The sequence below is a fragment of the Rattus norvegicus genome, chromosome 14 (assembly GCF_021556685.1).
Source record: "Rattus norvegicus strain SHRSP/BbbUtx chromosome 14, alternate assembly SHRSP_T2T, whole genome shotgun sequence".
NCBI lineage: Eukaryota > Metazoa > Chordata > Mammalia > Rodentia > Muridae > Rattus > Rattus norvegicus.
The window spans coordinates 22123912-22146141 of NC_141547.1; the positions used below are offsets into that span (position 1 = coordinate 22123912).

Here is a 22230-nt window from a genome sequence, read left to right on the forward strand (position 1 = left end):
CCACAAAAATTCTTCTAAGTTTTATTTTGTCTTCTCTCCCCTTCTTGGATCTGACTTCCAAGTCCCCATTCCATTCAATAGCCCTACTGGGCCGTTTATATTTGAAATACTTCTAAATTTTCACATGCCTATTAAACCTATAGGATATTTTATGTCTAAATGCTTTTAATTTATGACAACAGCAGTGTGTATAAGTTTTGTATTGTCCTTTACTATTTCCACTGAATCATGGGAACGCGCATCTGTTTAAACTGCCTCTGCACAGGAATCCATTACATGAAGCCATCATGTTTTACTTCATCTCGCTAGAATGCAGTAATTTCCCACTACTGCCCCCAAAAGACCACATGCCCCAACATTCATACGCACATGCATGCAAAGGAATACTATCTTTTTATAAACCTTTAGAAATTTTTATGATATATGCCCAGAAGTAGATATGCAAATTGATTAATAGAGTAGAAAGCTTTCCAAATGTTTAGTTTGAGTAGTAATCCAAGAGAGCCAACTTTCCACCTGTCATTTGGTAATGTGCTTCTGCTTAATATTTGTCATTCTTATTAATATGGATGAGGTATTCATTGCTATAATTTCTATTGCTTGTCAACCAGTGGGTGGGAGCATCTCTTCTTATATTTAAGAGGTGCATAGGCCTCACTTTTCATGAATTTTCTATTAATAGCCCATGTCCATTCTACACCGGCTTCCCAGTCTGTTTACTATTTGTTTATAGACATTACTGTAAGGCTTCAAAGCTTGTAGACATTACCTGGGGATCAAGGTGGCATAATGCAAGCAAGCAAAGGATTGCAGAGACAAAAGGATCTGGGATACAAGATAACCCTCAGCCATCTAACATATTCTAAGCAAGACTGGGCTATGTGAGCCTATCTCAAAACGCAAATATTGAGCATTACCAGTACTCTTTTATAGCTTCATATTTACTGAATAAACTTGTAATGTTGAACTTAATTCTAATTTATTAAAACTTATCCACTTTTTACCTTACATGTGTCTGTTTAGGGTGTACCTAAAACACTCTATAGTCCAAATTTACAATATTAATTTCCTACATTTTTGTGTTAGAAAATGATCTTTCTATACATGTGTCCATATTTACATGCACACACTATATATCTGCATATACATATATATAAACATGCATAAAATTTAATACATAAAAATTATTCATGTATTAACAAGAAAGATAGCCTTCAACCTCACTACTATCTGAATAGATCTTTCTTTTCAAAACAACAACAATCAAAGAGAATAAGTTAAAGTAGAAAAGATAATTATTTCTGAATCATTTGTTGCACAGACAGGAATATCAAAGAAGGAGAAGAAACAATAGCATTCCCCTTCACCTATCATTAATGTGTTAGGATATACTCACTGGGAAAGAAAAAATGGTCCAACAAGTTATTATTTAAAGATGTGTTTTCAAAAAGTCTTTTTTTCTGTATATTTAGAAGTAAATTGCTAAGCAGCTAGTAAAGAATTCAATACAATTTTGAGACTACAGTTGAGGGAAACATTAATGAGATGTTGGCAGTAAATACAAAACACATTATATTAAATTCTCAAAGAATTACTGTTATTCAAGTAAAACCCAAAGTTCAGATAGATGGAGTGATGTTGAATTCCCTATTTAATAGCATGTTTTTGTTTTTTGTTTTATTTTATGTTGTTTTTAGCTACTCGAATCCTCAACAATGGACAGCCACCTTTGGTGTTTCTACAATAAGTCCTAGGTTAAGAGTGAGAGTAAGGGCTATTTTAGCCCATGCTGAGTACAACTCCATAACTCGTGATAATGATATTGCAGTTGTACAACTTGACAGACCTGTCACCTTTACCAGAAATATCCATAGGGTATGTCTCCCAGCAGCAACCCAAAATATCATACCTGATTCCGTCGCATATGTCACAGGATGGGGATCTCTCACTTATGGAGGTAAGTATCTCTGGAAAATGAAACCGTTTAACAACAAATCTTCTGTTATTTGTTTTTATGCAAATGTGTTTGTTTTTTTTGTTTTGTTTTGTTTTGTTGAACATTTTAATCCAGGCTAGCTTGGAATCCACTATGTAACCCAGGATGTCCTCAAATTCATAATCCTCTTGAAGCAGCTTAAATAATGGAGATAGAGGCTTGTACCAGTATGGCCAACTTTGTAAATTAGATGAGGAAACAGCCTGAGGATAGCCTCTTGTACAGAACCATCTACATCCTGGTCAGACCTACCTCTAGCTACAGCTGCTGCCTCAGAGATGTAAAACAAGCAACCCTTAGAAACCGGAGAATTCTAATATCATAACAGAGAAATGTGAAAGAAAGGAATGAAGAAAGTATGGGGACCTAGAAGTTGAGTCAAGACACCCAGGACCAAGTTCTCAGCACAAAGGAGATTTATTTGTCCCAGGGAGACAAAGATCAGGAGATGAAGGAAAAGAAAGAAGGAGAAGGGAACAAGAAAGAGGGGAGACAAAGTACAAGGGAGATGGGGAAGGGGTACTTGTCCCATAGGGACAAAGGACTGCCTCTGGATAGAGAGGAGACAGAAGTGACCTATAGGCAAATGGCACTTTGTAAACGTAAAACGGAAAGCTCCTGTCATGGGGTAAGTTGGTTAATTTTGATTGGGCAAAAGGGAGTTCTTGATGGTTGGGTTCCAATACTTTGATATCAGACCTTGGTAGGTAGTCAGCCTCTGGGGGAGGAAGTGGCTGAATAAAGAAATGTAACCTTGCTGGCTAGCTTTGGGAATGTAATCTAATGGTTTTTAGCGAAGGGGGTGGGGAGGGGGTGGAAGGGAGGGCAATGCCTGCCAGAGCCATGTGTGCCAAGGGCTGACTAGAAGCCCTTCGATAAGTCTATCCAGAAAGTCTATACTTTTCTGCTAAGAAAACGAGACTTAAAAAGATTATGACCTGGGTTTTTAATAGCCCTTTAAGTTACTCTGGTATAAAATGAATCCTGCAGCCATTACAGGGAACTCCATGTAGAGATAAAAATGGATCATGTCCATTCATTGGATAACTAAACTTGAAATTAAAATAAACATAATTTAGCCAAGAAATGAATTGTAGCCAAGAAAAAAACAATAACACTGTTAGGTGGGAAATGGAAGAGAAACCTTGGCAGTTTCCTGGAACTCTTACAATCATGGTAAAACATTTTAAAAATAAAAATGGCCTAACGGTCTCGGGAAATATTTCACTCTGTTCCTTTGAACCAAGTGACTTGAAATAATAGGTGAAGTTTATATCAATCCTGGAAAATTGTGACAGTGCTGCTCTCAGGGAGCACTGATATCATAGGTTAGCTCTGTAACTTTAAAATCGGACTGATTTTAGCTGCTAAACATTCACTGATACATAGTTTTCTTATCCAAAGTCCATCAGTGAGCACTTTAAATAGTGTAAGTCAATTTTAACATAAGTATTAGGGTGTTGTTGTTGTTGGGTTAGAGTTTTGTTTGTTTGTTTGTTTCTTTGTTTGTTTTTTGAGACAGATTCTCATGGTAGCCCAGGTTAACCTCAACTTTACTATATGACTAAAGCTGACCTTGAACTTCTCATGATTCTATATTTACCTCCTACATATTAGGATTACAGTCATGTGCCACCACACCCAATAATTGATTAACTCTAAGAGACTAAAGGAAAATATATCACAAATTCAAAAAGAAAAGAAAAATCTCATCTCCCTAAAGGAGTTATCCCTTCTCTCCTACAACAGTCTCGCTCAGATTTATTCTTACATGCATCTTCTGGAGCCATTCTTTCAAAATAGATAATATTTACAATATTCATGTTATTCTTAGATTTGGCATAGTCATTGACTCGTACTTTCTGAGGTCTGATTCATTTCTGTCTTTATACTAAATAGGCAACACGGTCACAAATCTACAGCAAGGAGAGGTCAGAATAGTAAGTTCGGAGGTGTGCAACGAGCCAGCTGGCTACGGTGGGAGTGTCTTGCCAGGAATGCTCTGTGCTGGAGTCCGTTCAGGGGCCGTGGATGCATGCCAGGTAACAACATTATCTGTGTCACCATTGAGAAGTTTATAGGCATTCTCAAGCACATCACCCCGTGACAGGCAAAAAGATAACAACAGCTACAACATACAACTCTGCTCCTCAGAAAAAAATGTATGCCCTTAATTGTAGAGATAAAATTCTGTTTTAAATTTCATTTAGCATAAAAATATTAATTGTTAATTGCTATGGATGGTCAAACCGATATAACGTGGTGGACACAATTAATAATAAAGGACTGTATGCTTCAAAATTTCTAGAGTAAATTTTGATGTTCTTATCACAGAACAATGTTAAGTTTTTGAAGCAGTGGAATCCTTAGCTCGCTTGATTCAACATCATACCCATAAATTATAAAATCATTTCCTAGCTTATAAATGTATATTATAAACTCAGAATGAAAACAGTCATTTAAAGTTCATAATATAATTAAGCTTTAATTAATACTGTTTTATTTGTAAATATGCATACTTAGCCCAATTAATAAAAACAGTATAGCATGCAGCCACTAAAAATTCCAAATTTTAAAGTACTTTAAAGATATAAAATCTATACAATATCTTAATTATTTGAATTGCAAGATTCCTAAATTATATAATAGTAGAAAAGGAAAAGAAAGACAACGGGAGGGGAGGGACAGGAAGAGAGAGGAGTGGTGGGGAGGGGAAGGAATGGGAGGGAGGAGGAAGAGAAAGAAAGAAGGAAGAGGAAGGGGGAACAGGAAAGAAAAAGAAATGGTTGGAAAAGCAACTAGTTTTCTCTAGCCTGTAAATTATTAAATTAAACATCCAAAATAACCAAATAGTAAATACACAATTGTCTCCTTATAGTAACGAGTATGGAATTTAATATGAAAAGTTTAATGAAATTAATGAAACTTAACAGGTCCCATTCCTTTACCTGATATGAGCCAATGTAGTCATAGGAGCAAATCATTCAGAAATTAAACCTCGTTATAAATACTCTAGCTCTTCAGGAATCCACCACCATTTTCCTTGATGAATTTTATTGAAACATGGCAACATGAAGTTTATTTTCTTCACCACATGCTGTTGACTTTTAATTTGGCGTGCACAATCTTGAAAAAGTGGTCCTACTTAGCAGATTACTAGAACCCAAGCCAGAAGTGTTTTCCCAAAATGATACATTTTTAACAATTTCAAGCAATAAAAAGTGGAGGTTTGGATATCGATGATCAAGAGTCTGTTATTTATGCACTTGGTTCTTTGATCCCATTATGTGAGATGTTCCCCCTGTTCCGTTAAAAACAAATTTTCGGGATTTGTGAAAGCTTTCTAAAGATCTCATGAGTTAGCTAATAACCCAGGCTGCCCGCTTCAGATCTACTGAAAGTATTGGTTTCAACAGCTTGAGGAGATTACAAACTAAAATGTTCTTTTTCATCTCAGTCTTGCAAGCCCCCTCCATTGGCTTCTACATACAAATTGTCTGCCCTTCATTTCAGGCAAGTTCATGATATCACTACCATGAAAATTTTCCCACTCCGCCCCAGACTCACTGACTGTACTTACAACACTCTAACACACAGAGATTATGCCTCAAAAAATATAATAAGTGAATACTATTTTGCATGGAATTTTACAAGATCAATTTCATACATTCTTTCCAAGATATATCTATTCTCACTTCTGGGCAACATTCTGTGTGTCAAGGCAACTAGATTGTTCCCTGATTCCTCAGGGTGAAGAAAAGGAAGGCAAGTTCAAAGGTCTGACACAAAGTAGAGAAAGTAACCATATGTTACTTGGCACTCACTAGTACCATTTGTTTGTCCATGGTGGATAAGATACAAAACAAAAAGCTTTGCCACTGTAGAAAAAAATAGCATTAAAAAACGTAACAACAAAACGCTGAGGACCAGCAAAATGCAGCGTGAATGTCTCATCCAGAGGGATGAGGTACCAGCAGCTCCATGCAGTACTTGTCAAGCAAGTCGGTGATTCACAGACTGACCTTTCTCTCCGTCTAAACCATTAATTAAACAGGTATGGAAAACCGAACTACTATGAGCCGTCAAATGAATGGCTAACTTTTCTAGACGTACATCTGGTAATAATGGCTGGGTTTTATTAGCACTGACTATACGCCAAAGTGTGCCCAGAGTGCTTTGTGTGTTAAGCTCACTTAAATATGTTTTTGTTTTTCTTTTTAAAGCCATTTATTGATAAGAGAATTTCAGCACAGATTAGTTAAAAGAGCTTCCTGGACTTCACATACCTGATAGGCAGAGGACTCAAACTCAGGTTATATAGTTCCAGAATTCACAGAATTAACCCATAATACAGTATATTCTAAAGGCATCTCCCTAATTGGATGATTACATGTATATATGTTTCTAGCAGTTAGTTCTTGCCATTGGGTGGTAAATCTCTCATAAGAAAGGCTCTACTTACTGTCGTAAACATTTCTTTTCAATTATTCATAAAAAAAAATAGTGGTGGGTGATTTACTATGCATCAGGCCTCATACCAGGTAGTAAAGAAAGGTCAGGTCGGGAAGTGACACATCTAAGACTCTTTCACTCAAAAGCTATTGCCTTAGCATCTTCTATGGGCTAGAAAGCGAGGCTGTGGCAGTGTCCACAACAAGGATGCTCCCTCCCCCTCTGGGATTTTACTACGAGACTGCTAACACAGGCACTGGCCAAGTATCAAAATACAGGGAGTGTTAATACAAGGAGAGCTGTCCAAGGGGAATGAGCTGGACTTTTTAGAAGCAGCGATAATCACAGCACGTGAGATAACAGGAGGAAACTAATGGAGCCCGAAGTCAGAAGCACAAAAGAAAGAAGAGGATCATGGAAGCCTTCCTAGAGGGAGGCCTGAGAAGACCAGGAAGCAACAAGGAAGCAACTGAAGGAAGGCTCGCTCGTGAGCGTTAATTAGTCTCAGCATTACTGGTATATTTGAAAGATTTCAGTCATTTTTTTTAACGGCTTGGCATGTTTCAAAAAGACCTACGCTGGTATAATAGCTTGGACTTCTACTGCCGTAGAAATAAGACTAATGATTTCAAGGTTCAAACCATTTGATTTGTTTTCTTCAGGGTGATTCTGGTGGCCCACTAGTACAAGAAGACACAAGGCGGCTTTGGTTTGTCGTGGGGATTGTGAGCTGGGGATATCAATGTGGCCTGCCAAATAAGCCAGGAGTGTATACGCGAGTGACAGCCTACCGCAACTGGATTAGGCAGCAGACTGGAATCTAGGGCGACCGAGGAAAACGCGCCGCCTCCCGTGAAGTCTGTACCCAAGTGCGCCTGATTCAAATGCCGCAGCCTCGCTTTTCAACTGCCAAGGAAACTGGAAACGTCCCATTTCAACATCCCATTACATAAATATGGTTTAACAGTTTAGCATTTCTTTGTCGATATGAATGTTTACTTTCCCAAGGGGAGGGGGAATCCATAAACCTAACTAAATAAGAGAGGAGATATGTTGAACTAGTTATGGAGTTGACAATTTTATTATAGGGGTGGTAAGGTGTCGGACTGAGAAATCAGATACTCAGTATCGGAGACGTCAGTATTTTCCAGAAAACTGTAGTCCTAATATTAAATCTGAGAGGCCAATGAACAAATACTGTAAGTACTGTAGCCATCCCAAGTGTTTGACATTCCCAAACAAATCTTCCAGCATGTTCTTGCATATTGAACATACGAATTAAAATAGTTGTTTTCAAGTGAAACCAAAAAACAGACTCGTGAATCTTTTTAACGGTGTTTTTCTTTCCCCCATTTTAAATGTCTTATCTACATAGGGAAGACATATCTCCCCTCTGGAAAAGCTGAGGTAATGAATCCACACAGCCTTCTCCGCTACATTTACAACCACAAGAGTCACTGGAAAGAAATCCCTACTACCAACTTCCTACTGCTGGCCTTTTTTTTTTTTTTTTTTTTTAGAGTAAAATGATGCTCAATCACAAAATTTAAGTACAAATTCAAAGTTAATGGCGAAGAAGAGGTAAAGAGCTGGTTTGTAAAGGCCAAGATTAAGCAGATTAACATCAATAAATCTGGAGACGGAAGGATCTCAGATTCATATTCTCTCTGTGTCTCTGTGTGTATGTCTCTCTCCTGTGTCTCTCTCACATACACATACACACACATTCTCTGTGTATCTTTGTGTCTCTGTATCTCTCTCTGTGTATCTGTCTCTCTGTCTCTATCTCTCTCTGCCACTCTTACACAAACACTCTCTCTTAGACACACACATATATACACACACACAACCACTATCACAAAAAAGATACAAATTAAATAGAATCAATTAAAATCTAATGTGACACCAATCTATATAACTTTGGATCACAAGTTGTCTAAGTTTTTACGGGCTCCCAGTATAGCTAAGGTTGTTCATGGTCACCTGTGTGTGTCACAGCTTCCCTCTAAAAGCCAACTCCTTATCCTTGGCGATAAGGGAAGTTAATGACATCACAATGAAAATGTTTTTGCTCTTCATGAAGCAAAATTATTAGAACCGATCAAATCAAATTCCTTTGACAGAAGGGATTTAAAAATGTAACCCACTTTGGAAAGATGTATACACATATCTTCGGCACATTTTTCTTTCAAATAAACTCTTTTATAATCTTTTCTGCCTAATTATTTATGGAAGTTATGATTGCTGAAGGATGAGCCGAAAGAACTTATTTTAATTGGTTGTCTAACAAGAGAACTTCTAGCCAGACTCACTCTGAAGGCTGGGCATGTTCTGCCTCCTATAATCAAGCTCTATAAGGTAGCGTCCAGCTTGACACTCCCTTGGTGCATCCTGTGAAGACAGCATTAAACTGGTTATTTAGAGAAAGCCTCAAGGGGAGGGCGTCTGTGCGTGAGTATACGTGCTATTTGTGTGCCATCACATGACAGACATGCTTGGGTTCATTCCTTTGTTAGAAGTTACTTCAAAGGTAAGACTTATTTTACAGAGAATGGAGCGAAATCCTTAAACTGTTAAGATGGTACTTAGTGAAGTATATTCTTTCTATGAAGAGATATTTTAAAACCAAAGGAACATGTGCAGTCTGGCTGCCAAAGATCCTTTCTCTCTCCTTCCTCCCCTTCCTCCTCCCCCTCCCTTTTTCTATCTTTTAGTTACTGATGGCTTACACTTTACTGGAACGTAAGTGAGTTCATGAAACTTGAGTGTGAACATTTACAGAGACGTGGTAACTTATAAATTCTTGAAGGTGTTAAAAATTCATACTGAGTTCTTAAAGAAATTTCTCAGGATCACAATTGAATTGCAGAATTATTAATGCTAAGAAAAGCCCAATGTGACATATACGGTCATACATATCAGCCAATTTTAGCAATGAAAAGGTGAGCTTTTTAATATTCAAACTAAGGTTAAAATAGTCAATATGATTAGTGAAAAGATCTAATCTAAGAAAACTCTAATCTAAGAAAGCTTAGAGTTAACAGTTGGCTGTAATTTAAACTTAGTTTAAATTTCAATTTCATAGTGTAGTGTTTGTTTAATAAATAAATTAAGCCCTACTTCTGCTTTCTGTGGTCTTTCTGAGGCATAAATGAAATACAGGCAGACAAGCATTGCTCTTAAGACATTTAGGCCATATTGAGGTATATGTTGTTCAATATAATATATTGGTAAAACAAAGAATAGCACAGTTACTTTTTAGAAAAATAACAAAACAATCAGGAATACCTTAGGACTAGCAGAAAATATAATTATTCTATAATAAAATATAATTATTCTATAGTAAAATTAAAATGAATTGTCTTGGGTATCAGTATGCTGCAAGGCATGACAATCACCCTCTGCTCCAGGAAAAGGGAAGTGGTAACATTGCAGAATATGGATCTACGTCTTGAACCAGATCTAACCTCCACTATTCACTTCCGTTTTCGTTTTCTAAACATAAAACAATTCAGGACCCTGAATAGATTTTTTTCTATACTTTTACATTTATATTTAATAATAAAGTAAAAACAAATTCTGAGCTGAGGAGACAGCTCAAAGAACAAAGTGTTCTATCTGTATGAGGTCCTGAGTTCAATCCCAAGAACCCATATAAAAACTGAATACTGCATATGTGCTTGCAATGCTAGCACTGAAGAGGCTCTGAGACTCAGGTGGGTCCCTGCATCTCACTTGTCAAGCAGCCTAACTGAATTGGTGAGCCAGGGTCCCAGTGAGAGATCCTGCCCTCAACACACCAATATGGACATCTCTTAAGGAGCAGTACTATGGCCTCCACATGGACACACACACATTAGCATGTATACTCACACATACACAGGATCATTACACACACGCGCGCGCGCGCGCGCGCGCGTGCGCGCCACTAAATCTGCTCTATTGCTAAACAATTAGTTTCACTAATCTTCTAAAGAAAAAAAAATATCTTGCTTCTGGTGGTTCACTTCAATGAGAAAGCAGCTCTAGTAAGGATAAAGTTCAGGGGTTGGGGATTTAGCTCAGTGGTAGAGCGCTTGCCTAGCAAGCGCAAGGCCCTGGGTTCGGTCCCCAGCTCCGAAAAAAAAGAAAAGAAAAAAAAAAGGATAAAGTTCATTTTCAGGAAAGATTATAGAGCAAAAACTGGATAATCACATGAAGAAATATTGAGGAAATTTTGGAATTAATTAGATTTAAAATCAGGTCATCTCTGAGAACTTACCCCAAACTAAAGGGCTACCAAAAATAAGCAAATAGTTTTAGGAATTATCTCAAAAAAAATTGCTAAGTACTGGGAGGGTTTATATGTTTAACAAAAACGAATGTTCTCTGGAATCAAGCCAATCGGAATTATGATTAAGTGGTACAAACCTATCGGAGTAACTAGCCAGTATCTAAGAAGGAACATTCCCAACACTGCTTGGATGGCCAAGAAACTGACAGTAGCCAGCCCACTGGTTCAGAGGAAAATCAAACACTAATGTTCTGCTAAGGGAACATAGCAATAAAATGACTCCTAATGACATTCTGTTGTACTCTTAGATTAGTTCCTTACTCAACCATCATCCTGGAAGCTTTCTCCTGCAGCAGATGGGAACCAATACAGAGACCCTACAATCAGACAGTTATGCAGAGAGTGAGAGACCTTGCAACATTCAGCCCTAAAGGGGATGTCGCCATCAAATCCCTACCTCCAGGGCTCAGGGAATTCTGTGGAAGAGGTAGGAGACAGGAAGAGTCTAAGATTCAGAGTAAATACAGGACGCCAAGGAACCAAGGCCTTCTACACACAATAAAGTACGCCAAACGCATGAGCACAGAGAATGTGGCATCATGCCCAGGGCCAGCATCAGTCTGCACCAGCAGGGGTTCTAGATCTGAAAGCTATGTCCCATTGATAGCCATTTGCAAATGAAAACTTCATTTTCTTCTAGCCTCTACTTGGGAAGCAAAACACTCTTAGGGGTAAGCACCATGCCCAACGGAAGATGGCCAACATGAAAGGAACCCAATTGGCATCTTCGTAGGTTCTCTGTCTCATAAGGTTAAAATGTGGTGTTTTTTCTTTTTCTTTTTTAACCTTACAGATCTCTCTCTCTCTCTCTCTCTCTCTCTCTCTCTCTCTCTCTCTCTCTCTGTGTGTGTGTGTGTGTGTCTGTGTGTGGCCCTTTTTTCTTGTTCTATTTTTTTGCCCTGTTCCAATTGGCTTGCTTTTGTTTTATCTTATTGTACTTTTATTTTATTTTATTATTATTCCTTAGATTCCTAACAAGAAACAGAAAGCATGTGGTCTAGGAGGAGTAAGAGAGGTAAAATCATTTAGAATATATTGTATGAACAACATTTTTATAAAATAAAAATTAAAAAATATTTGGTTTAACTGATAATTAAAAACTGAGGAAAATAGAAGAAGAAATTAGGAAAATTAAAGGAATCTTTCACAGGACTGACAATAAACTTCTTCCAATTATACAATTTATACTGGAAATGTTAAAAAAAAAAGAAAGAAAAATCATGATGTATTTGAACTTTGATGACTTGAAAGAATTTAACTGCCAATCAAAGTTATTGTATCCAATATAGTTAAATTTTAAAATCAATTGAAAGATAAAGATGTTTATAGATAAGGAAAAACTAGAACAATTTGTTGTGTTACCCAGCCTTGTCAGAAGTTTCTTAGAGGAACCCTACACAGAGTGAAGAAAGTCAGTCATGAGAAGACAGGAAAGAGTGGATTTCATGAAAAGAATAGGCAACAAACCACAGATTCAATCTCATACAACTCAACAAAAACCCAATATGAATAGGGAAGAAATAAATCACAAAAAATATCTAAACCAAATATTAACAAAAATTGTAACAAATATTAACAAAATTGTAGCAATCACCAAACTCCTCTCTATATAGAAATGGCTTAACTAAATATAAATGGTCTAGTTTTCCAATTAGAAGAGACTGACCCTATGTCTGGAATAAAACCCAAGATCCAAAAGTTTGTAACCTTCAAGGAATCTACTTCACTAGTAAAGACACACAGAGGTTAAACATGGAAGGATCGGAGCAGCCATACTTCTGTCTGACAAGGTGGGTATAAAGTCAAAATTAGAGGAAATAAAAGAAGGTCACTACATATTAATAAAAGTAAGAGTCCATCAAGAGCACACGGCAATTAGAACATCATATGCACCGAATGTTGATGCACGTGATTTCATAAAACAAATACAAAGGAACAAATATGTGCAAATAACTTCAGTGCCCACTGGTATCAATTTACCAGTCAACTAGACAAAATGTCCAAGAAGAAACTGCAGAGTTACATTGTATCATATTCAAATTCATTTTGAGGCATCTATAACATTTTATAAACAGCTGCAGAATACACATTCTTCTTAGCTACTTTTGGAATTTTCTCTAAAATGGATTACATTTAGGACATAAGGTCTTAGCAAAGGTAGAAATGCCAAAATAATTTGCTATAACTTATCAAATGATAGGAGAAAAATCAACTGTAGAAAAATCAACAATAGAAATCAACTGTGATCTTCCTTTTTGTTCAACTTCTTAGAGTCTATGGGGTGTCTCATGGGTATTCTGTATTTTTTTTTTTTTGGCTAATATCAGTGAGGACAAACTATGCATATCCTTGGGTCTGAGTTACCTCACATGGGATGATATTTTCCAGTTCCTTCCATTTGCCTGAAAAAAATCATGATGACCTTGATTTAATAACTGAATACTATTGCATTGTGTAAATGAACCACATTTTCTTTGGTTCTACTCGATTTAGGGACATCTGAGTCTCACCTTCCGGTTTCTGGCTATTACGAATAAGGCTGCTATCAGCATGGTAGAGCATATGTCCTTATGATATTGTGGAGGATCCTTTGAGTATCTGCCCAGGAGCAGTATAGCCAGGTCTTCAGGTAGCATAGCTGTCCTCTGAGAGGCTGTACCAGCAGATGACTGAGGCAAAGGCAGATACTTACAGCCAAGCACTGGTCAGAAGTTGAGGACCCCAGGATTGAAGGAACAGAAGAGGATGGGTACCCCAGAGGTAGACTAACAGTATCAACTAACATGGACCTCTAGGAGCTCCCAGAGACTTAAGCACCAACTAATGAGCATGCTCAGGCTGGTCCAACGCCCCTGGCACACATCTAACAGAGGACGGCCTTGTCTGGCCTCAGTGGGAGAGGATGTGCCTAATCCTGTAGAGATTTTATGCCCCATGGAGGGGGGAATGCCCGATGGGGAGTACCACCTCAGAGGTGAAGGAGAGAGGAAATGAGGGGAAGAACTCTAGGAGGGGAGACCACGAGGGGGACAACATTTGAAATGTAAATAAATAAAAAAAGATTAGTAAAAAAAAAAAAAAGAAATGTTGTGAGAGAAGTCAAAAGCTATACAATTATGTAGAGCTTGAGCAATAAGCTGTTATTAGTGGGTGTGTTGTGTGTGTGTGTGTGTGTGTGTGTGTGTGTGTGTGTGTGTGTAGAATGTTGCATGTGAGTTTGGTTACATGTATAGGGACATAGGTGTGTGAAGGTATGCATGTGCACACCTGTGTGTGTAAGGGCCCAGAATTACTAAAATTCAAAAGTGGCTATGTGTGGCGGGGCACAATTTTAATTCCAGCATTGAGGAGGCATTGCAGGAGGATCTCTATGAGTTCAAGGCCAGTGTGGTCTACAGAGTGAGTTGCAGGACAGCCAGGACTACGTAGTGAAATGATAAATAAACAAGGAAATGAGTAGATGAATAAAAAAGAGATGAAAAAGAAAATAGTAAAAAAATAAATGACAAAGAAATGAGGTCATTAACATCGTCTAAGATGCTATAAAGTCTAGAAGAAATAGTTACACTCCTAGATGCAGGTGATGTACAAAATTTAAATCTACAAGATATAAACAACTTTCATAGAGTAGATACAGCATGAGCAACAGAGTTCTGCCATGACCTCCAACCAAGAAAAGCCCTGAGATGAACTAATTGTAAATATTACCAGATCTTTAAAGGAAAACTAACACCAATGCTTCTCAACTATTAATAACAAAAGAAAGGGAGGAAGAAAGGAAGGAAGGAAGGAAAAGAGTGAGAAAAAAAGAAAGAAAGAGGGAAAGAAAGAAGAGAGGAAGAGAGAAAAGTAAAGGAAAAGAGAAGGTCGTCGAGCTCATTCTATGAAACTAAGATAAAACAGGCAATATAAGCCAAAGAAATAAATAAGATACGAACAGAAAGAGAAGCAAAATGAACTCATTGTAATTAGCGTAACACTATACTTAAAACACTGAGTCAGAAAACACTTAGAGTTAATTAACTACTTGAAGCAAAGCAGCAAGAAAAATCAGTGTGTCAATAACAGATTTGTCAAGACAGACATCAAGGGAAAAGTTCTATTCACAATAGCTGAAAAGTTAAGAAAGTTAAGGAAAACATTTACATGAGTCAGGCATGATGGCATTTGCCTTTAATCCCAGCACTCAGGAGGCAGAGGCAGGAGGAACTCTGAGTTTGAGTTCATCCTGTTCTAAATGTAAGTTCTAAGACGGCCAGGTCTACACAGAGAAACCCTGTCTTGAATAGAAAAGAAATGGAAAGAAAGAAAAGAAAAATATTTGTAACAGACAGTTTTCAAAATCATAAATAAAAATGTCTAATAAACTTATTGAAAAGTGTTTCAATATCCACAGTTATCAAGAAAATAAAGATTTGTCTTCACAGGGTCAATTATGGGCTCATGTCTTTACAGTTATAGTCACACACAAACTATGTTCCTATTTCTGTCACTCTAACTCTTTGAATGACTTTATGAGGTCACCAGAAATTATCTACTACTTGTCCCCAGAGAAACCAGGATATAATATATAATATGACTTGTGTCATAGAATAAAGCATAAACTATATAAGGGAAAAATTTTTACTTGGAATGAGTAAGTAAAATTTCTTTCACAAAATAATTACGTTTCCTTATGGATAAAAAAATCTAATCATTGAAAGTATCAGCTGACCTAATAAAAATCATAATGATGATAATTATAAAAGTTATTTATGAAGCAGACCTCCCATGTAATAAATCTGGGAGAAGTGTCGTTATTAATACTATATCTTGAAGGAGAATCACCTGAGGTTCAGAAAAGCCAAATAACACGTCTAAGATCACAAGGTGAAGGAGGTAAGGTCTGAAATCAAGCTTTGAAACTCTAGTCCTGTGCACTCTCCTCTTATAAAGTTAATTGTTGGTGTCAACTGAAGTATTCACATATAAATTCAATTCTCATTTCCTAAGCTGCATTTCCAATCTAATAATCACTAAAATCCAATTTTCTTAATACAATAATTGCCATACTCTTGGACAAGCTAGATGGCCCGGCAGGCAAAAGCATTTGCCACCAAGCCTGATGACTTGACCTATTCCTAGTACGTAAATGGTGGAAGAAGAAAACTGCAAGTTGTCCTCTAGCCTCCAAATATCCATGGCACAAATATACTCTAACACATACACATAGGAAAAAAGTGAATAAATAGAAATAGTTGCTAGCATTGCTCTCAGTAGTACCTGAATGACGGGAATGCTAGGGTTCCAGTGATTTGATGTTCAAGGTTAATATCCTATGCTCCTTCCCTGTTACTGACAAAAATACAATGGCTTTATTTGAAATCAGAGCCTCAGAATCATGGCACTGGTCACTTTCATGTATCTGGTAAGTGTTCTAGGCTCTTCTGTGTGGCTCTCCCACCTTTCTGATAAACGTACAGGCTGTAAAACTGCTTTCTAAATATTTGTGTTCATAGCCACACAGTATTGCAGGGCTTTGCCTTGTCTGGAGAAGCCTCTTTGGGCTATGAATGATGGGAAAGGCAGACACAATAATTAGTCAAAGAGCTAAGAGTGCCTCTTTGTGTGCTCAACGAAAATAGGACATTTGTATCACATACCCCTCCAAATCTAGGAAATATGGCAGAAGTGGGGGCAGAAGGTTGTAAAGACTGGACAGTGGGGAGAACTACTATAAAAAGAAAACCCCAGTCTTCCAAACATGACACAGTTGTAGTAATCGTGGAGACACAGCTACTGTGGTCACCTGGAAAAGGACTGAATAAAAGAAAATGAAAGAGGAGGGGAAGAGGGAGGAGGAAGAAGAAGAACAAAAAGAAGAGAAGGAAGCAGAGTTGGAGAAAAGGAAATTAAAAAAAAGAGGAGGAGGACATAACAGAAGGGCATACTGTCTGGGGAAAAGGGAAGTCAGAAGTAGCAGAAGGAGACTCAGAAGAGGAGAGTTAACACTATTATGGTTACCTTGCATACATGTGTGAAACTGTCAAAAATTTAATTCTAAAAGGAACTGTAAAATATCATTTTAAAAACTGCTTTATATTAAAAGAACCTATTGTATGAGCAGTACAATAACAATGTGAAGGGACACCTGAGTAAGCAAAGGGACATGCTGCCAAGCCTCGTGACCCGAGATAAATGCCTTGAACCCATATATGGAAGAAGCAACTCACAAGTTGTTCTCTGACACACACACACACACACACACAAGGATGAAGGGAGAAAAAGGAAGACAGAAACATACAAAAAAATTTAAACATTCTTTTAAAGGCCAGTAACACTTCTCACAACAAATAACAATTTTTACTTTCATGTGTAGATGGTAAGGATCGTGAGTAATCAAAATGTAAAGTTTTATTCTGCTTTACTCGTTTTATATTTATGTCCTCAGTCATTCTGCACTCATCAGAAAGATCCCTCCATACCCTCTTATGCCCACCCCACTCCTTCCCCAGAGTCAAACTCCCAAGTTCCTCTCTAAAGGGAGATGTCTTGTGGCTCAAGTCTTACAGCACTGTAGTAATATAAAATTGGGTTTTTAACAGCGTAATTTGAATCCAATTGTCTGTAAGTTGGTTGATTTTAATGGCATCTTTTAGGGGGACAGTATTGTCATTAGAAAGGAAGGGAAGAATAGAAAAAGATGTTTTCCACGTTTAGAAGTGCTCTAATTTCTATCATCACAATTGTTTACGTTGAACTTTAAAACACTTCCACATGAAGTTCTGTGATTTCAAAAGAAGCTTAGAATTACAGATTCCACATGAAATCTTTCTATAACATTCTCCTACTGTAGAATCTTACTGGTACAATCCAGTGATTTAAATTTGTCCACCCACCTCATTGACTGACTCCCACCAACAGCACGGGATTCGGTTCTCTTCGGCGTTCATAGCATGTTTTGTGAGCGTTCCATCTCATGTTTATGTCTCATTTCCAGCTTACCTCACTACCTACAAGGTTAAAAGTATGATTTAAAGCAAAGTCCACAGAGTTAAAGAGGGGTAAAGTATCATCCCTGAGGATTTCTGATCTCTATTGCCCCTGATCTAAAGAACCCCAAGCCCTGTGTCCGTTGTAAAGTGCTAGGAGACTAATAAGAGTTCCTGAGCTTCAAATAAGAAACCTCAAGGGATAAATATAATTTGGAGAGAGAAATGAGAATGGCAAGAATACACTGAATCTTTTCTTTTTCTTTTTTTCTGGAGCTGGGGACCGAACCCAGGGCCTTGTGCTTGCTAGGCAAGCGCTCTACCACTGAGCTAAATCCCCAACCCCTACACTGAATCTTTTTTTTTTTCCACATTTTATGCTTAGATCTTTTTTTTTTTTATTAACTTGAGTATTTCTTATATACATTTCGAGTGTTATTCCCTTTCCCGGTTTCCAGGCAAACATCCCCCTCCCCCCTCCCCTTCCTTATGGGTGTTCCCCTCCCCACCCTCCCCCCATTGCCGCCCTCCCCCCATAGACTAGTTCACTTGGGGTTCAGTCTTAGCAGGACCCAGGGCTTCCCCTTCCACTGGTGCTCTTACTAGGATATGCATTGCTACCTATGGGGTCAGAGTCCAGGGTCAGTCCATGTATAGTCTTTAGGTAGCTACACTGAATCTTTTAAGCACATATTCAGACGTATTTTTTATGGTGATGAACTCAATACAATTAAGGTCGAAATTTTTGATGATGTTGCTAGATATCTGGTCAAGATTCGATCAGCAAATGAAACACGTACTTCCATTACCATTCTATTATTATTAATGTATAATTCTCATTCCTATGGTTTTATGACATCTCTGATTAGCATTACCTAAACATGTTTGGAGGAGGAGAGAAGCACAGGCCTCATGAGACTGAGCCTCTTTTAAAACAACTGCTGCCTGTGGTGAGCAGACCGTACCTGTAATCCCAGAGCTTGGAAGAATTGCAAATTCAGAGCTCACCAGGGAGATGTCTTGAGACTCTGCCTCACTGTATGAAATAGTGACAAAGAAAGAAAAAGAAAAGACTAGTAATCAAGAAAATCCTTTCTCCTGCAGCATATAAACCAGACCCTTCCTTATACCCTTACTACATCCCTGGCCTCTAGCAAATTCAATTTTTTCCACATAATTGAACATTAAGATGTGTCCTATCGCCGGATGTAGATCGCTCCTGAGAGACACAGCCAGAATACAGCAAATACAGAGGCGAATGTCAGCAGCAAACCACTGAACTGAGAATAGGTCCCCTATTGAAGGAATCAGAGAAAGAACTGGAAGAGCTTGAAGGGGCTCGAGACACCAAATGAACAAGTGCCAAGCAACCAGAGCTTCCAGGGACTAAGCCACTACCTAAAGACTATACATGGACTGACCCTGGACTCTGACCCCATAGGTAGCAATGAATATCCTAGTAAGAGCACCAGTGGAAGGGGAAGCCCTGGGTCCTGCTAAGACTGAACCCCCAGTGAACTAGTCTATGGGGGGAGGGCGGCAATGGGGGGAGGGTTGGGAGGGGAACACCCATAAGGAAGGGGAGGGGGGAGGGGGATGTTTGCCCGGAAACCGGGAAAGGGAATAACACTCGAAATGTATATAAGAAATACTCAAGTTAATAAAAAAAAAAAAAAAAAAAAAAAAAAAGATGTGTCCTATCTCGCCTCTACACCAATATCAAAATTGGCCATGAAGAGCGAGAAAGCTGTCCAAAACGTGGAAAATTGCTAGTTAAAGCCATATATCTTTTAATTAAAACTCAACACCCTGTAGATTTCAGGGTATCAGACATTCTTTTAAAGAGCACTAGAATTAAAGCGGCAGTAAAAATTTGAGGACGGAACTCACGGAAGGATGATACATGGTTGCAAGAGAGTTATGGGTTGGAAAACACTCAGATCCTAATGGAAGGTTAGGGCTTCAAGAGCCACTGGCTGTTCGCAGGGGAACCAAAGAGAAAGCGCCCCAAGTTTTAGCAGTGAAGTCTAAGCAGGGCAGGCAGTGGAAAGGGACAATTGCCTGCCACACAGAACATGCAAACCCACGTATCTCAGGCCAGTCCGTCCAGCTACTTCCTTGGTCACTACTTAATTTTAAATTTCTCCCCCAACTGGGCTGATGTGACTATTTATTATTTATGGATTGGCATATGCGCAGCGCCCAGTTTACTATTGTTTTAAAATTAATTAATAAAGGTTTGGAAAGCACTTTGAAGATGAAAAGTTGTGTAAGCGCTAAGTATTATCATTAGGCCATTATCATAAAACACATAAAAGCCATAGATTCTTGTAAGCTAAATAGGTGGAGGGTGACTGTGCCACGCAGCACTCAAGGGGAAGATGGCAAGGGGACAGCCTCGGAGGAGCGAAGAGCCATGGACAGCCTTGCGGAACAGGTGTGTGAACGTGCAGCGGGGGAGGGGAGGGGGCAGGCGCTTTTGCCATGGCTCAGCCAGTGTCCTGCTGAAAGTTGTAGCATAGTTACTACTTAACCTTGTAAGATTCTTAAAAAGGAGCAGGTCCTTTCAGCTCCTATGGAAATAGGACCAACACAAGTTCAAAACAAAGGGGGAAAATGGTTACAATGCAACAGTTTTCGCCATTGGAGTTCATTCTAAATTCCCTGGGAAACTTTTCAGGTATAAACAAGGTGTTCTCGTGTAATTACTGGAACTTGAAGATTTGGGACTGGGTAGCTTTAAAAGATAATTTCACCATGAATACAGAAAGGACACGAAACAGATGTAAATTAAGTACGTGTCCGTGTCTAGTGGCGTAGAGTGATGCAGATGTAGTCTCGTTTGCTGTTTTATTTACTGGACTATTCTCCGGCTTGGAAGTGGCAAGACAAGCTGAGGTCTTATTCTTTTAATTATTGGAACACTGCAGTGCTTCACAACTCTATATTTTTAGCAGCATGACTGAACATTCAGTTTGGAAGCAAAGGCAAAGCCAACAAGCACATTTAAATTCCTGACATCAGCAATGATGCATTAGCTAGTAGTCGGCCTTGGAAACCAAAACAAAAATGTAATGGCCTATTATTATTCAGAAGGCAGGTGGACAGGACATTTTACATTCACATTTTAATTTTTAAGCTGATCAGATTAACACAAGTACAAGTGTTTACACACATATTAGTCTTTCCAGCACTATCCCAAAATGCAAATATTGATAAACTAATTGGGAACGCCTATTTTTTTTTAAATAGACACGTGTCTGGATAAAATGTCGATTCTGGGTAATTAGCACGTTGGGATGTTGTAACTTAATAATGTCACATCTTCTGTTCATGTTAGTGTTTAGCTTTTTTTACTGTTAGAGAAATACTAAAATATTTTTTATAAAAGTAAGTTACTGTTCATCATTCTATTTGCTTACTAAAACTGATAAAAATCTCAGGTCCTAAGTAGTGCGTTCTGCCTCCTTCAGATTAAGTGGATCACCCTCTTATATTCTATAAGTATTATCTGAGCAATACTGTCAAGACGGACTTTAGTTTTATCTCAAGGAATTAATAATTTTAGAACCAGGACATAGTTGGAAATCAATGTATATTTCTTATAAATAATCCTTTGCCTCACTAATCTTATGAGTGATATACTAACATACCCTCTGTTAGTAAAAACACGTGGAAAATTAGCCTGTGTTGCTAAAATCAAACCAAGGATTTCTTTGTTCTTTACCTCAACTCCTTACCAAGACTCGACTTCTGTTTAATGTTATGCCTTTTGTATTTCAAACGACACTCCATCTAGTAATAAGAATTTGGGAAAGTAGAATTAGCATGCCTGGTGTTGTTTAAAAGAATGTTCTAGAGAGAAATAATAATAATAACAAAGTGGGACCTTCCTTGAGTTTAAAATGTGCTGCTCCGTGTGAAACCAATGAGACCTTTGGGAATAGTAAGGATTTCTGGGATGCGAGCAGAGCCCTAATCCTCACTCTCACCTACCTGTATGAGGATAGCCACAGGGAGTCCTCTGCCAACCCCTGGCTGGCCCCACAGAGAATGATCATCATAAAGGCTGGCTCCCATCATTAATATGAGAAGCAAAGGATGAGTAGTTTGCAAATCCCTCCCAGCTCCAGACCAGGAAGTTTCTCCTTCCAGGAAATTACATTAGGAAAGTTTGAAGTCAATGATGTTTCCCAGCCAGACAAATTTTTGTACCAAACAATCATCTCTACATAGCTTTGTAGGAAATCAGAATATAAAGCAGCAAATGGTTTCTAAATATCTATAAATTATGAAATTATTATAAAATGTGGCTTTTTATTTATAGAAGCAGAACTTTATATGGTTCTTTCTATTTTTTTTTTTAAAAAGCACAATTAAGAAGAGTTGAAAAATAGACACCAGCTGTTTACCACATCAAATTTTTCATTTGAAACATTTTCATTGGGACTTGAGCAAGCTGTTTGCTTTCACTGGTA

At 38.0% G+C, this 22230-nt stretch overlaps 2 protein-coding genes across 7 annotated transcripts in view; both read left to right on the top strand.

Moving 5' to 3' along the window:
* Tmprss11d (transmembrane serine protease 11D) overlaps positions 1-7759 on the top strand; it is a 59794-nt gene extending 52035 nt beyond the window's left edge. For 2 of the 4 annotated variants that reach the window (XM_087584273.1, XM_087584272.1), the window contains exons 9-11: positions 1698-1957; positions 3896-4038; positions 7111-7759. In XM_087584273.1, coding sequence (XP_087440399.1) covers positions 1698-1957; positions 3896-4038; positions 7111-7272 — 565 coding nt within the window. In that variant the 3' untranslated portion in view covers positions 7273-7759. The remainder of the gene's footprint in view (positions 1-1697; positions 1958-3895; positions 4039-7110) is intronic. The other 2 variants (NM_001033652.2, NM_022630.2) reach the window with 1 other exon arrangement.
* Positions 7760-8752: 993 nt separating this feature from the next.
* Tmprss11c (transmembrane protease, serine 11C) overlaps positions 8753-22230 on the top strand; it is a 69923-nt gene continuing 56445 nt past the window's right edge. For 2 of the 3 annotated variants that reach the window (NM_001412525.1, NM_001003979.2), the window contains 1 exon segment: positions 20086-20189. In NM_001412525.1, the coding sequence (NP_001399454.1) occupies positions 20134-20189 (56 nt within the window). In that variant the 5' untranslated portion in view covers positions 20086-20133. 3 annotated transcript variants of the gene reach the window in all.